Source organism: Chrysochloris asiatica, unplaced genomic scaffold (assembly GCF_000296735.1).
Source record: "Chrysochloris asiatica unplaced genomic scaffold, ChrAsi1.0 scaffold00114, whole genome shotgun sequence".
Classification (NCBI taxonomy): Eukaryota; Metazoa; Chordata; class Mammalia; order Afrosoricida; family Chrysochloridae; genus Chrysochloris; species Chrysochloris asiatica.
This window is the reverse complement of record NW_006408632.1, coordinates 5,938,317-5,956,117: the sequence shown is the minus strand read 5'-3', so window position 1 is coordinate 5,956,117 and position 17,801 is coordinate 5,938,317. Positions and strand designations below refer to the sequence as shown.

General features: G+C 36.7%; 1 protein-coding gene across 1 annotated transcript in view; it reads left to right on the top strand.

Moving 5' to 3' along the window:
- Positions 1-17,801, top strand: part of FANCL (Fanconi anemia, complementation group L) — a 119,667-nt gene that overhangs the window by 56,344 nt on the left and 45,522 nt on the right. The window contains exons 8-9 of the mRNA XM_006868032.1: positions 7,400-7,456; positions 12,236-12,336. Of these exons, the coding sequence (XP_006868094.1) occupies positions 7,400-7,456; positions 12,236-12,336 (158 nt within the window). The remainder of the gene's footprint in view (positions 1-7,399; positions 7,457-12,235; positions 12,337-17,801) is intronic.

The window sequence follows — 17,801 nt, the reverse complement described above, 5'->3', positions numbered from 1 at the left end:
CATATGAGGCTGTTGAAAATCTCAGACACACCTTAGTCCTCAAACTGACATCTTTGCTCTTGCACACTCTAAAGAGGGTCTTGTGCAGCAGATTTGCCTAATGCAATATGTCATTTGATTTCTTGACTGCTGCTTCCATGACTGTTGATTGTGGATCCAAACAAAAGGAAGTCTTTAACAACTTCCATCTTTTCTCCATTTATCATGTTATTTATTGGTCCAGTTATGAGAACTTTTGTTTTCTTTACATTGATGTGCAATCCACAATGAAGGCTGTATTTCTTGATATCCATTGGCAAGTATTTTAAGTCCTACACTGTCAGCAAGCAAGGTTGTGTCATCTTATATCACAGGTTGTTAATGAGTCTTCAGTCCCGATGACATGTTCTTAATATAATCAAGTTTCTTGGATTCTTTGCACAGTGTGCAGATTGAGTAATTATGGTGAAATGATACAACCTTGGCACACACATTTTCTGTTTTTAAACCATACGGTATCCTGTATGTATTGTTCTGTTCAAACAACTGCCTCTAGGTCTATGTCCAGGTTCCTGATGAGCACAATGAAGTGTTCTGGCCTATGGATTCTTTGCAGTGTTATCCATAGTTTATTATGGTCCATGTAATTGGGAGTGTTTCCATAGTCAATATAGCACAAGTTAACAGCTTTCTTGTATTCTCTGCTCTCAGCTAAGATCCATCTGACGTCAGTAAAGATGTCCCTAGTTTCACATACTCTTCTGATCTGACTTGAATTTCTGACGGTTCCCTGTCACTGTGCTGTTTTAGTCATTTTTGAGTTAACGTCATGAAAAATGTATTTGCATGTGTTATTAGTGATACTATTCGATGATTTCTGCATTCTGTTGGGTCACCTCTCTTTAGAATGAGCACAAATATAGGTCTTTTCAAATAGGTTGGCCAGGTAGCTGCATTCCACATTTCGTGGCATAGATGAATGAGTGCCTCCAGTGCTGCATCAGTGTGTGCAAATTACATTCCTTCAATTTCTGGAGCCATGTTTTTCACTAGTATCTTCAGTGCAGCTTGGACTTCTTCCTTCAGTACTGCTGTTTCTTGATCATATGCTAGCTCTAGAAATGGTTGAACATTGAGCATTTTTTTGTGGTACAGTGACTCTGTATTCTTTTGATGATGCTTTCTGCATCATTTAATATTTTTATGTATAGTCCTTCAGTATTGCAAATCAAGGCTTGCACAGGTTTATTCAAAACAAAGTGTTGAAATACAGCTGTTTCATCAGTGGTTGACTGCAGACAAGCTCTCTCAGTAATACACTGGTCTTACTTCCATTGCTGTTGTTGTTAAATGCCATTGAATCGGTTCCGACTCATAGTGACCCTGTGTAGGGTTTTCAAGAAGCACCTGGTGAGTTTGAACTGCCAGCCGTGTGGTTAACAGTATAATGCTTATCCTATAGCACCACAGTACCTTGAAAATACAGGTCCAATAAAAACAGACTTCCTAATGCATCTGCTGGGCCAGAGAAATTCAAGGCAGAGAAGTCACCTCAGAAAGTTATCATTGTTGTTAGGTGCTGTTGACTTGATTCCAACTCATAGAGATCTCATACTCAACAGAACAAAACACTGCCTGGCCCTGAGCCATCCTCACAATTGTTCCTACGCTTCAGCCCGTTGATGCTGCCATTCTGCCAATCCAGATCATTGGGGGGTCTTCCTCTTTTTTGCTGACCCTTCACTTTTCCAAGCTTGATGTCCTTCTCCAGGGACATCAAGAGGAACTGGTCCCTCTTGATAATATGTCCTAAGTATGCGAGACAAAGTCTCACCATCCTGGCTTCTATGGAGCGTTCTGGCTAACTTTTTCAACACAGATTTGTTAATTCTTCTAGCAGTCCATGGTACTTTTAATATTCTTCTCTAACATTATAACTCAAATGCATCAAAGTCTTCCATATTAATTGTCTAATTTTCACAAGTACATTAGGTTATCAGAAGTAACATGCCTTGGGTCAGGTACAGCTTAGTCCTCAAACTGACATCTTTGCTCTTGAATACTTTAAAGAAGTCTTGTACAGTAGATTTACCTGATGTAATATGTCATTTGATTTCTTGACTACTGCTTCCATGAATGTTGATAATGGACCCAAGCAAAATGAGGTTTTGACAGCTTCAATCTGTTCTCCATTTATCATGATGTTTGTTATTGTTCCAATTGTGAGAATTTTTGATATCTTTACATTGAAGTGTAACTCATACTGAAGGCTGTGGTCTTTGATCTTCATCAGTAATAATTTTAAGTCCTTTGTGCATTCAGTAAGCAAGGTTATAGTATCTGCATATTGCAGGTGTCAGTGAGTCTTCCTAAAATCCTGATGCCAGGTTCTTCTTCAGATTATCTGGTTTCTGAGATAATTTGCTCATCATACAGATTAACTAAGAATGTTGAAAAATACAATCCTGGCTCTTACGGTTCCTGATTTTAAACTATCCAGTATTCTGTTTTTCTGTTCTTACGACTGCCTCTAGGTCTATGCCTAGGTTTCTTATTAGCACAATTAAGTATTCTAGAATATGCATTCTTTGCAATGTTATTCATAGCCTGTCAACATCCACACAGTCTAAAGCATTCACATAGTCAGTAAAGCACAAATAAACATCTTGCTGGTATTCTCTGCTATCAGATGAACTAAGATTCATCTGACATTAGCAATGATAGCCTTTGTTCCATGTCTTCACCCCAATCTGGCATGAACCTTTGGCACTTCCTTGTCAATGTGCTGTTGGTAGCCCGTTTTCAATGATCTTCAGCCCAATTTTACTTGCATGAAATCTTGATTATATTGTTTGATGAGTTCTGTATTGCGTCACCTCTCTTTGGAATGAGTACAAATATGGATCTTTTCCAATCATTTGACCAGGTAGCAGACTTTCAGAATAGATGAGTGAGTGTGTCCAATACTAAATCAGTTTGTTGAAAAATTTTAATTTGTATTTCATCAGTTCCTGGAGGCTTGTTCTATGCCAATGCCTTCAGTGTACCTTGGGCTTTTTCCTTTAGTACCATTGTCTTTGATCATATGCTACCTCTTGAAACGTTGAACATTGACCATTTATTTTTGGTAGAGTGACTGTGTGCATTCCTTACACCTTCTTTTGGTGTTTTCTGCATCTTTCAGTATTTTGCTCATAGAATTCTTCATATTGGAAGTCAAAGTTTGAATTTTTTTCTTTCTTCTCTCAGCTTGAGAAATGTCAGAAGTTTATGGTGAGTGTTTTTCACAAATTCCAAAGGGGTCATGATAGATTTTCTCGAATGACAACAAATGATAACTGGGCTTATTAGGAAGAAATTTCAGTAAAGTGAAAACTGCTTCGTTGAGAAAAGCACCAGGAAAGCTGCACAAAAGTGTTTTTCTATCAGACAATGTACCTTCTCATTTTTTGATAATAGTAAGGGCTGTCCTAGGAGAATTTCATTGGAAAACCTTACCCCAACCACCTTACAACCCTGATCTTGCTACTCTAGACTTCTTTTGTTCCTAAATTCAAAGGACATTTCAAAGGAACTTCATTTGAGTCCCTCAAGGTAGTCAAAACTGTTGTTCTGACATGGTGTAAAATGAAGAGCACAGAATCCTTCAGGGAAAGGTTAAAGAGATGGAGACAGCACTTTCAGAAGTGTATAGATGTAGGTGGAGAGTATATTTAGAAACTGTAGCCTCACAATTTGATAACTTTGTATAATGTGTCTGATTTTATCACAGTCTTTTTTCATTTATCTTCCTATAGCTATTATACAACTTTGGCCAATTCAACTTCTTACAGTTTTAATTAGTTGTACAATCCTACCCTTAATCACAAGGAGCTCTGGTAACATAGTGGTTACGAATCGGGCTGCGAACTGCAAGGTCAGCAGTTCGAAACTACCAGCTAGCTGTTCAATGGGAGAAAGATGAGGCTTTCTGCTCCTGTAAAGATTTACAGCCTCGGAAACCCTGTACAGGGTTGCTATGAGTCGGAACTGACTCCACGGCACATCACGACTACCACCAGCACCCTTAATCACTGTGGTATTTCCATTACCATTAATAACTCCTCCAGGTAGCTAGCTTTGTTTTCTATACAGTTGCCTTTTCTTATCTTTTTATATAAGTGAGGTAATACAGTATTGTAGCTGACTTCTTTCACTCAGCATATCTTCCAACTCCGTCCATATTTTATCAGATATCAAGGCTTCATTTTCTTACTGACTGAGAAGTATTTCATTGTATAGTATGATAGTATTTGTTTATGTACTTATCCATTGATGGATTTTGTTTCCACCTTTTGGCTATATTGATGCAGTGAACATTGCTTTACAAGTCTTTATCTGAGTTTCTGCTTTCAAGTGTTTTGGTTGTATACTTGGAGAGTGGAATTGTTTGGTCGTATGGTAATTCTGTTTTTAGGTTTTTGAGGAACTACCATACTGTTTTCCACATCAGCATTTTGCATTTCTACCAGCTATGAGTAATTAAAAAAAAAAAAAAAATTAGGTATCGAACTGGTAATGAAATGATTTCTTATTCTAGTTTTGATTTGCATTTCTCTGATGTTTAATGAAGCTGAGCATCTTACTATGTGTTTAGAGGCCATTTGAATGTCTTTTTTGATGATCAGAAGTTCTTAATTTTTTTGAGATCTTGTTTAATTTTTTTTAATTTTTTGCGTTTTAATGTTTGTGCTTTACTAATTAATTAGATAACTCACTGTTAAAATCCAGACCTGACAGCATTGCCCTTACTTTTTTTTCTAAGTCTGTGGTATTCATTAAGGTCCTCAGTCCATTTTGGATTTTCTGTGTATATGGTGTGAGGTATTGGGTCTTGGTTCATTTTCTACTTGTTGAAATTCAGTTTCCCAGCACCATTTATATTGAAGAGACTCTTCTTTCGTCATCAGATGGACTTAAGTACCCTTTTCAAAACTTTGTTTGCCAACATAACTTTGTGGGTTGATTTCTTGAGCTCAGTTCTATTCCATTGATCTACATGTTTATTTTTATACCAGTACCAGGCTGTTTTGATTAGTGTAGTTGTATTTTATTGTTGTTAAGTGCCATCAAGTTGTTCTGACTCATAGCCACCCTGTATCTCCAAGGAGCTGCTGGTAGGTTTAACTGCTGACTTTGTGGTTTGCAGTCAATTGCTCATCCTAAGTGCCACAGCAGGAGTCCTGGGTAATGTTAGCATCTTATTAAATCTTCCAAGGAGTTCCTGTGTGGCGCTGTGTGTTAATGCGCCAGACTGCAAAGCCATTTGAACTGCAAGGTTGGTGGTTCAAGTTCACTAGCTGCTTCTTGGAAACCCTATTCAGGGTTGCTATGGGTTGGAACCGACTTGATGGCACGTGACAACAACAATAAGGAGCTCTGGCAGGGAGCTCTAGTAGTATAGTGGTTATGAATTGGGCTGCTAACCTCAAGGTTGGCAGTTCAAAACTCCAAGCTGTTCCATGAATGACAGATGAGACTTTCTGCTCCCGTAAAGATTTATAGCCTTGGAAACGCTGTGCAGGGTCACTATGAGTCGGAACCGACTCCACAGTACTTAACAACAACAACAACAAGGAGCTCTGGTAGTGTAGTGGTTAAGAGTCAGGATGCTAACTTCAAGGTCAGCAGTTTGAAACTACCAGCCGTTTCAGCCGTTCCATGGGAGAAAGATGAGACTTTCTCCTTTCATAAAGCTTCACAGCCTTGGAAACCCTATACAGGGTTGCTATGAGTCGGAACCCACTTCACAGCACACCACCACCATTAAGTCTAATAATCCTTGAACATGGGACTAGATTGAGTCTTTAGTAGAAAGTCCAGGTAAAATTTGATAGTCTTTTTTAGTATCATTTTTTACTTTAGTAAGTGTGAGTCAAGGTTCAACATACTTTTTCTGTAGTAGACTAGTTAGTAAATATTTGATACTTTGCGGGTTTGTTGCAACTACTTAACTCCACCCTTGTAGTTCAAAAACAGCCTTGTAGTTCAAAAAAGCCAATGAGTATTTCTGTCTGAAAATAAAACTTTATTTACAAAACTCAAATTTGTTTGCTGACCTTTGATATATCTATTACTTGTTGTTAAGTGCTGTCGAGTCGGTTCTGACCCATAGCGACCCTGAACAGTGTTTGCGAGGCTGTAAATCTTTACTGGAGCAGGAAGCCTCATCTTTCTCCCATGAAGAAGCTGGTAGTTTCAAACTGCTGACCTTGTGGTTTGCATCTTGATTCATAACCACTACGCTACCAGAGCTCCTTACCTATGATTTAGTTGTAGTAAATTAAAGGGAAAACATTATATAGAAAACAGAGTAAAAGATTTGTTCTGAAAACAGATTCCCAGTCAAAACTATGTTAAGATGTGGATCATATGTCTTCCTTCATTACTGAAATAACTTAGATTTTAATTGTTCTCATCTAAAAGAAAGCAACCGTTCACATATTGACTTTGTTCACAGCCATGTGGTATTGGTCCAATACATAACAAAAACTAAGAAATGACAGTGTTTTGACTGTGGTGGTGTTGTTGCTAAGTGCCATCGAGTTGGTTCCGACTCGTAGTGATCCTGTACAACAGGGTTGCCAAGGAGCAACTGGTGGGTTTGAACTGCCCACCTTGTGGTTTGAAGTGCAGTGCTGACCTTACAGCACCACATCAGAAGTCCATTTTGATTTTAAGCAGAGAAATTATGTAGAGTTCTATCTGAGAAAGAAACAATATAAAATTCTTTAGATTTGTCATTGCATTTTTTTTATTCTGTTGTTATTTTAACAATGAAGAATTTAAAGGAAATGGAACCACAACGATTAAATATTCATTCTACTTTAGAAGTTAGTTACTTTTTGACATCTTCTATTATAAAGTTTTTACTTTATTGACAAATTGACTCCTTTTGTATTAATATGGGTTAGTAATGAAAGGAAAGAACCGTAGTAGAGCAAAGGTTAAGTGATTGCTTGCTAACTGCAAGGTTGGTGGTTCAAACCTACCTAGTGGCTGAAAGACATGGTGATCTGCTCCCGTAAAGATTATAACCTCGAAAGCAACATGGAGAAGTTCTACTTTGTCACACGGGGTTTCTGTGAGTTGAAGTCAACTTCACAGCATACAACACAACCATGAGAAGTCAAACATAATAATTATAGGTTGTCTTTAAAGTGAAGGAAGACTCAAAATAGACTTATGTTGATTGCTGTTAGGTGCTGTCTCGTGGATTTTGGCTCATAGTTACCCTGTATGTATACTTTAAATCTTATAATTTTAAGATGTAGCCAATAAGTTCTGCTGACACTCATGTTGACCTAAATCTATTTCAATTTCAGTGAATGAAATATTCATTGAGCAAGTGAAATTAATTAGAAATGTTGTTTTGGTCTAGAGAATGCAGCACTCTCCCGATTTAATGAGCTTTATGATGGAATTGAAGATGGTTTTGGTAAGAATTGCTTTTTGTAACTATTACCATATTCTATGAGAATTAATTGTTTCTATAATTCCTTTTAAAGCTATCATGATTAGAATTTAAAACTTAATTAACTTGTAATCATTTAGTGTTTTACTGTGTACATAAATGTGGATAGTACTTTACCTGTACTGTGTGAAGAACCGAACAGTAGGTAAGTACTAGGTGATTGTGTCACACTGGGTACATTTATCACTAACGTTGGGCAGGTGGTAAAGAAATTAGATATATTTCTGGCATATCAAATAATTTCACATCTAAAGAGAGACTAGGTAGTCACAGTAAAACAGTTAAAGTTATAATATGTTGTTGCATAAAAATTTTGCATACAGCTTCAGATTTCTAAATAACTTATTAGGCTTCCTTTCAAAAGATAGTTGATTATTCAGTTAATCAGTTATATATAAAGTATTGAATTATTTATTTACCCTTTGGAGCCCTGGCAGCGTAGTGTCAGTTAAGCATTGGGCTGCTAACCATAAGATTGTTAGTTTAGACCCACTAGCTGCTCCATGGGAAAACATTGAGACTATTGAATGATGCAGAAAGCATCAAAAGAAGATGGAAGGAATACAGAGTCACTGTACCAAAAGAAAATGGTTGATGTTTAACTGTTTTAAGAGGTAGCACATGATCAAGAGCCAATGATACTGGAGGAAGAAGTCCAAGGTGCATTGAAAGAATTGACAAAGAACAAGGCACTAGGAATTGATGGAATAAAAATTGAAATTTTTCAAGAGAGTAAGGTGGCACTGGAGGTACTCACTCATCTCTGCCAAGAAATTTGGAAGACAACTATCTGGCTGACTGATTGGAAGAGATCTGTATTTGTGCACATTCCAAAGAGAGGTGACTCAATGGAATGCGGAAATCATCGGACAATATCTTTGATATCCCATGTGAGTAAAGTTTTGCTAAAGGTAATACAAAATGGCTGCAAGCATACATTGACAGAGAACTTCCAAAGGTTCAAGCTGGATTCAGAAGAGGCCGTGGAATGAGGAATATCAATGCTGATGTCCAATGGATTTTGGCTGAAAGCAGAGAATGTCAGAAAGATGTTTATCTGTGCTTTATTGACTACACAAAGGCTTTTGATTATGTAAATCATGACAAGCTATGGACAACATTGTGAAGTATGAGTATTCTGGAACCACTTAATTGTGCTCATGAGGAATCTGTACATTGACCAAGAGGCAGTTGTACAAACAGAACATGGAAACATTGAATGGTTTAAAATTAAGAAAGGTATATGATAGGGTAGTATTCGTTTACCATATTTATTCAAGCTGCATTCTGAGCAAATACTCTGAGAAGCTGGGTTATATGAAGAAAAATGTGGCATTAGGATTAGAGGAAGACTCATTAACAACCTGTGATATGCAGATGATGCAACCTTGCTTGCTGAAAGTGAAGAGGACTTCAAATATTTACTGCTGAAAATCAAAGAGCACATTCTTGGGTATGGATTGCCTCTCAATGAAAAGAAAACAAAAATCCTCACCACTGGACCAATAAACAACGTTCTTATGAACAGAGAAAAGGTTGAAGTTGTCAAAGAATTCATTCTTCGATCAACCATCAACACTCATGGAAGCAGCAGTCAAGAAATCGAATGATGTATCGCATTAGGCAAATCTGCACAAGACCTTTTTAAAGTGTTGAAGAGCAAAGATGTCAGCTGGAGGACTAAGGTGCGCCTGAACCAAGCCAACATATGAGTTATTTTGAATAACCTCATGTGCATGTGAAAGCTGGACAGTGAATAAGGAAGACCGTAGAAGAATTGATGCCTTTGAGTTATGGTGTTGGTGGAGAATATTGAAAGTGCCATGGGCTGCCAAAAGAACCAATAGATCCGTTTTGGAAGAAGTGCAGCCAGAATGCTCCTTAAAGGCCAAGAAGGCCAAACTTCGTCTCTCATATTTTGGACATAATTGTCAGGAGGGACCGGTCGCTGGAGAAGGATATCATGTTTGGTAAGTTGGAGGGTCAGAGAAAAAGAGGATGACCCCAATGAGGTGGATTGGCCAAGTGGCAGCATCGATGGACTCAAGCATGGCAACAGTAGTGAGGTTGGCCCAGGATCGGGCATTGTTTCATTCTGCTGTGCATAAGGTCGCTATGAGTTGGTACTGACTTGATGGCACCTAACAACAACAACCCTAGAACGATGCTTACAGTATACTACATCAGACAGTCTTCTACAGCTACTCCTAAGTTTTTCAGTGGCTAATTCCTCATAAGTGGACTGCCTACTCCTTTTTCCTAGTCTTTCTTCATCTAGAAGTTCCTCTGAAACTTGTCCACATGAGTGATGCTGTTCGTATTTGAAATACTGTTTCATAGTTTCCAACATCACGCAAGTCAACACAGTACGATGGACTGATTTGTGATTGGTGGACTGTTAATAATTGTTGTTGTGTGTCATCGAATTGGTTCCAAATCTTAGCGATCCTGTATAGGGTTTCCAAGAACAACGGGTTGGTTTTTAACTCCCAACCTTGAGGTTAGCAGTTCATTGCTTTTCCTGTAGTACCATATCAGGGCTTTTTGTTAATAATAGACTTAGTATAATATCATTAATGAAATTATTGTGAATGATGTTCAGATGGAATCAGTAGGTATTAAATTAATGAAAGAAAATGTGCAAATGTCCCAGAACTTTTTCCAGTTATAACTAGACATATAGAAGTTCAGTAAATATTCAACGCATGAACAATTATCTATATTTTAAAAGAACCCTGTGAAATAGACTTAGTTTATGTAATTTTTTTTTTTTTTAGCACTACAGCTTGAAAACTAGAAAATGTTAAAGTCAGAATACAAAACCTCTTTGTAGAGTTTGTGTTTTTTGTTACTGTTTACTGCTGTCCTGTTTTATACTCCATGAAGGATTTGCTACTTCTCGGCCATTGCTTTTTCTCCTGTTAATGATGTAAATTAGGTGTAATTTATCTAAGCCAAGGTAGAAAGCAGAGTTTCACATGTGTTATTAATCTAGGATATTAAAAAATAAAATAAAAATCATCCAGGTTTGTTTTTAAATCTTTTATGTTTGTGACCTCCAGTAATCAATATTTCTGAATGAAGATAGAAACTTAAAGAGAAATACTGTGTAACTTCTATATGTACATGTCCAGGACACATAATGTCTCCGGTGTGATACTTTAGGGTAAGCACTGGACTGCGAACCACAAGGTCAGCAGTTCAAACCCTTTACAGGGTTGCTATGAGTCGGAACCGACTTGATGGCACTTAATAACAACAAATGTAAATAACTGCTAAAGGATCAACTTAATAGTAAACATTTATTTTTATGAGCCATCAGGCTATTTTTACATAATATGAGATACTTCTAAAAGGTATGAAAAGTACAGTACATTGCTTCCCTTCTAGGAGCTGTCATTTTGTTAAACCCATGTAGGTGTACTGACTTTTACAAACCTGCTTCTACAGTTTTGTTTAAATAGTGGAATAGTTTAAAACTAAATTCATAGTTAATTGTCCTGATTTTGAAATGCTGTTTTGTAAAATCTGTTCTTTGAGTTTTGTCTTATTTTTAGAAAAAACGCAAAACAAACCAAAAACTCTAAACATCACAGGGATAAAAAATATGTATAAATCTTTTACTAGAGTTATATTTGCCAGAAATATTTATAATTTTTAGATTTCTTCTCATCTGCTTTTGTTACTAATTGGGTTGATTTTTATTTTGTGTTTATTTCTTTACTTTTCATACTACCTTTTGATAGCACAGACCGGATGAGCATTGAAGTAATTTATGGATACATTTTAGTTTCTAAGTAGGACATTTGTCTTGTTAGCAATTTCAAAGTAATTGCTAGTTTTCAGCCTCAGTGGTGTTTGTATTGCTTTTTGAAAAATGTAAATTTTGGTTGTAGTTGGAGGAACATAAACCATACTAAGAAGGGTGTGAGTTGGCCAAGCAGGAAAAGGAACTGGGGTCTAGCAGATGAATGGCAAATACTTGGATCTACCTAAAGGAGGAGTAGTGGGCTCAGATGGTGCAACAGTTAAGCACTCAACTATTAACCTAATGGGTAGTTCAAACCCACTCAGTGTCTCCATGGGAGAAAGTCTTGGCAGTCTGCTCCCAGAAAGATTATAACAGAAAATCCTGTGGGGTGGTCCTGGTTTCTCACAGGGGATCACTAGGAATTGAAACAGACTAAAAAACGCTTAGCAGGAACAACAAAGGAGAGGGGTGCTAGAGAATGTAAGAGAGGGAAAGAAATGAGCAGATAAGTATTAGAGCAAGGGATTTTGCTTTTTAAGAATGTGGTTCATAATAGCATACAAATAGTTTAGCCTAGACAATGCACTTTTGAGTTCATGCTTTTCATTAAAGGCATGCATTTCTATATATCAAAGCATCGTACCCACAGTGGTAGAAAGAGACGGGACCTTGAAATGAGGATTATTTATTTTATTTTTTTCACTAACATTTTTCAATACTGGTAAGTATAATAGTCTAGGAGAACATTAAAATCTTAAGTCCTTTTCATGGTATAATAAATGACATTTTGTATGACCTTCAATATAATCTTATAACTGTTTTATGTCTCTTTTTCATGACAAGGGGGATGACTCAGGTAGATTTAAAAAAAAGCAAATAGTGGGCACTTTAGTTAAGCACTAAGAAAATTTTGAAATTGTATTTTGTAGTCATGTACTAACAATTGGTTGTCTAGTATGCCACAACTGATTCAAGTTTTTTGTTTTAAACAGGAAGTTGCTTTAAAGAATAAACAAGAGCTGCATGCACCGCCTCCTCCCCCCCAGTACTATTCGGGTCTTATTCAAGAGCTAAAAACACTCGGATGGAACAAGTATGTCTATTTAAAAATAGATTTTAGAAATGCCTTTGTTTTCCACATTTCGGCTTTATATATTTCCAGTTTTAGCGATTTATTGATCACAAGTATTTTATTGTCATTAGAGTATCTGGTTGATATTGAGACTATGAATTTAAAGGGCTATTATCAGAACAAAAAATTGGCCTAAACATGCTAAATTTAATCTGGAGAAAAGTAACATTTTTATGTACGTATTAGATAAAAGGGCAATTCAAAAAATACTACTGCAAAATCTTAGAAACCATAAATAAAGAAAACTATGAAATTATTGTTTCTTGGCATATTCAGTGATTAGGACTATGTACTTCTGAAGGGGGTGTTTCCATGTCCTGATTTGTACGGTGGGCTAATGCACTGGACTGCAAAGTCAATTTGAATCACAAGGTCTTTGGTTCAAGGTCCTCCTAGAAACCCCGATACATGGTCGCTATGGGTTAAAACCGACTTGATGGCACTTGACAACAACAACAATCCTTTTCTAAAGAATTCTGGACTGTTTGATTTACATCACGTTAAAACACAGTGTTGTCAACCTTGAGGGGCTCAAATTGTATTCCTTTAAATGTTCTTTGAGTATGGGGACTGAAAAAGAAGTATGAAGGGACCTATCAGGACTTTAGGGCAAATGGAGTTGGTTTCCCAACAAAATTGTTATAGGACAGTCTTTGCAACTGTAGAAGAACGTTGTTGTTGTTAAGTGCCATCGAGTTAGGTCTGACTCATAGCAACCCTGTGTAGGGTTTCTTAGGAACAGCTGGTGAGTTTGAATTGCTGACCTTGCAGTTCAAACTGACCCTGCAGTCCAGTGCTTATCCAATGGTGCCACACCAGGATTATAGAAAAATTGTTGTTGTTAATGCTGTAGGCAAATGAAGTTGTTGTCATAGAAAAAAATTCTTAGGGGCAACTGCCCTGACTTTTTTCTCACCAATAATAGTTTTCCATTTCCTGCAAACTTCTATAAGTAGTAGTTCCTGTGATCGTCGTGTGCCGTCCCTCAAGACAGTCTATGTATATATATGTAATAGCTATATGGGAGTTCTGGTATAGCACTGTAGGGTAAATTACTGGATCAAAAGATCTGTTTGAACTACAAGGTCAGTGGTTCAAACCTACCAGCTGTTCCTCGGAAACCTTATACAAGGTGACTATGAGTCAGAACCCACTCAGTGGAACCAAACAGCAACAGCTGTAAACCTTTTTGTTGTTCAGTTCCATTAAGTTGGTTTTGACTTATAGCAACCCTGTATAACGTTTCTAAGGAATGACTGGTGAGCTTGAGCCGCCGACTTTGCAGTTAGCACCCTAGTGCTTATCCTACAGTGCCACACCAGGACCTCAACTATATACATACCCACCAGCCACTCCTTGGAAACCCTATATGTTGTTGTCATTATGTGCCGTGCAGTCGGTTCCAACTCATAGCGACTCTGTAACAGGGTTTCCGAGGCTGTAAATCTTTACGGGAGCAGACAGTATCATCTTTTTCCCGCAGAACAGCTGGTTGTTTCGAACTACTGTCTCTGAGGTTAGCAGCCCGATTCATAACCACTACGCTACCAGAGCTCCTTGGAAACCCTATATAGGGTTGCTACAAGTTGGAACCGATTCAACAGCACTTAACAACAACTACAACACATTATTACTATATATGTATGACCTCTGAGTCCACCTTTCTTCCTTGAATTAACTGACATAGCAGATCCCTTCAAAAGCCAGTGATTGAACCGTACTCTTTGGATTGTATTGGTAACTTCAAGATTGTCCTAGCTACCATGTGTTCCATACCATCATTTACATTAGCTTTGATCTTTTTTTTTTTCTTAAATGTTTTATTGTGAATTATGTGATAGTTTACATGGGAGAGCTTTGATCTTACTTAAAAGATTGATGATGAAAAGATCAACTTTTGGAACTGATTAATTTTCATGAAGCACTTTTTTTTAGTAGTCTTTTTTTTAGAAGGCACCCTTAAGAGACTAAGACAAGTGTATTACTGAGAGAATTTGTCTGCAGCCATCCACTGATCCCAGAGGCGTGGGTTAAGTAAACACATTTTGTTTGGAATAAATCCATACATGTATAAAGTGGAACGTATAGCAAGATTTTGTTTTTTTTTAAATTTACCCTCATAATTTCACTGAAAGTATAACATTATTCTAAATTCTACTAAATTATGCATGTTTAAAAAGTGAAGCTTAGGAGTGTATGGAAACAGATTGAAACAATTAATACATTTTGGAACTTATATATTATGTATATATTCATACATATATGTATATAGTTGTTTCTTTTTAGTTAATATACATTCTGCCATCTAAATTTAAATATATATTCTTTTATAATTTGTATAATGAACTCAGCATCTAGGAGTTAGGAGGGTATTCTAGCTTTTTATGAAAAGAATGATGCTCAATGAAACATAAAAGTTAGTCGATGGATGAGCATGTTAGAACATTGTCAGTATGTCTACTAGAAAAGTCTGTGGTGATTTGGTTAATCTGTAATTTTCAGTTTTAGCTTATGTCTTAGTTGTGTATACTTAGAAATAGTATTCTTATTTCTATGTTTTATAAACCTTATTCTTCGAATTCAGTAGGAGTAAAGACATGCCAGTTTACGTCTTATCATGTCTTAACCACTATTAGTAGTATTTCACTATTCATTTATTGTTTCCATTTAAGCTACTCTATTACTAAGATAAATCAAAGGCTGACTTTAGTTACTGTGTGGGAAGTGTGGATTTTTTCTCACCCTGTTTTCTGGGATATGATAAAAACATTAATGTTTTTCATTTGTTTTGTTGGTTTTTTTTTTAGCTGTTTTCTATGAGTTGGCCTTTTGAGAGCCAAACTAGAAAGAGCCAGAAAAATCACTTAACCATTTAAAAAAAACATGCAAATATAACTCAAATGCAGGGTATATGTCTTTCAGTATGTTTTACACTGAAGTACAGAAGGAAATCTAGAGCAGAGCCATAAGCAAATATTTTAGAGTCCTAATTCATTCCCATATAAATTTGCTTCTAGAAGTGATAAAAATGCAGTGTGGCTCTGAGAGGAAGTAACCGGGCTCCCTTATTTTGCCTTTACCTCCTTCTACTTCCCTTTATAAAACGTCTCTCTTAGAGCAGTTGTACCTCTTGTTCACACATGGATCTTGTCTTCCTTTTCACCACCAAACTTGAGCAAGTACTCTTTTAGTATACCTCTATACAGAGATAGGTAAGCCATTTTCCAGCATGTAGCTTAGCTAGACTTCTTCATTTTTTATCAGAACATTTTAACCTTATTGTCTTCGTGGTTAACAGTGAACATGTATTAATTTGTACCTAGGAACCTAGAGTGTTTATGGTTCTGTGCCATTTATGCTTCTATAGGCTCTTGCCAAAGAATGTAACTTCAAATTTCAACTGTTAAAACTGTACTAACATCTTTATTACAAATAGTATTTCAGTGATGGATTGCTTGAAGATTGTATCATTAAGAATTTTCCATGTTTTTTTTTTTTTTATTGTACTCCTGGTGTGGCTCTGTGGGTTAATGTGCTAGACTGAAAGTCAGTTTGAACCACAAGGTCGATAGTTCAAGCTCACCACCTGGTCCTCGGAAACCCTATACAGGGTTGCTGTGGGTCTGAACGAACTCTACGGTAGTTAATGACAACAACCCTTAAATTATTTAAAACAAACAAAGCAGTTGCTATTAAGTCATTTCCAATTCTGGCAACCCCATGTATGTCGGAGTAAAACTGCTTATAGGTTTTCAATGGCTGATTTTTTTTTTTTAAGTAGATTTTTAGGGTTTTCTTTTATGTACCTCTGAGTGAACTAAAACTCTCAACTTTTTTAGTTAGCAGTTGAGCATTTTAACTGATTAAACCACCAAGGGATTTCCTCTTGGATTCTAAAACTGCATTTATTCTCATTTTTGGTATAATTTTTCTTAGGAATGTCATATGAAATAGCCCTATGAAATGCATTAAGAATATTGTTTAGGAAGTAATCCATTTTATGATGGATTATTGGCTTTATAAGGAATTATGAATGAAGTTTTCTCCCATTTCAAGTGTTTGAAAAGTCATGAACTATTTAATGGCTATTGCACATCCTATAAGGAGCCCACATGGTGCTGTAGGATAAACACTAGGCTGCTAACCAGAAGGTCGGCAATTGAAACCCATCAGCTTCTCTGAGAAAGATTTTCTGTCTTTGTACACAAACGCTGGTGTGGCATTGTGGGTTAATGTGCTGGACTGCAAGGTCGGTTTGAACCACGCAGTCAGTGGTTCAAGCTCAGCAGCCACACCTTGGAAACCCTATACAGGGTCACTGTGAGTTGGAACCAACTTGATGGCACTTAACAACAGCAACAATACAGGGTTGCTGGGAGTAAGAATTGACTTGATGGTAGTAGGTGTGGTTTGTTTTGGTGCATTGAACTGTGTACCACAAGGTCTGCAGTTCAAACCCACCAGCTGCTCCTCAGAAACCCGTACAGGGTTGCTGTGAGTCAGAACTGACTCTACGGCACTTAATAATAACATAACCAAAGGAGCTTGGGTTACAGGGATAGGCGACTTAAGATTCCTCATAGAACTTACTTCTAGTGGAAGAGTCAGAATTTAAGTAGCTCATCACAGTAATACTTAATTATATAACTGTGATAAGTACTACAGAATATAATTACAGGATTTCTTGAGAGCCATTAGCAACCAAGTTATAATAGAAATAGTACAAGTATTTAAAATACCTAATGGAATTAGTGTTTCAATAGGTAAATATCTGGCATTGACTTAAGCTTTGCTTTATACCCATTGTTCTGATGTGAGAGAAAAGGACCAGATTTTAAATTTCTAATATAGATGAAATTAAAAAGTAAATTTAGAAATGCCTCTACCACATCACTTGTGACATTAAAATCGTCTCTCTTCCAGTTACTGCTATGTCTAAAGTGTCTGTTATGAACTATTGACTGTGCTACCCACTTGATATCATTTTATATGATGCTCATGATAAAATTTCAAGGTGTTTATTTATATTCCCAACTTTTTATTATAAAGATCACTTTATCGATGAAGCTGGCTATATAGCACTAGTCTGCATTCTATGTGAATGATGCTCCTTGTATAACTAGTTACAGACTGAGAGTGAATCTAATAATAATAATAATAAAAATCTCACCATGAATAAAATTGGCAACTTGAATAATTTGCACTCACTGAGATTTGGTTTTGAAAGCTGTTGTTTGGATTTGTAAAAGATCACAGTTTAATTGTAGTGACTAGGATAGATGATTTCCTGAGACCGAGCTTCTGCTACCTAATCATTTCTTTTATGTTGTTCTTATTAGGTACCACTAACTCAGTTCTGACACATAGAGACCCTATACACAACAGAACAAAACACTGCCTGGTACTGCACCATCTTCACAATTAAT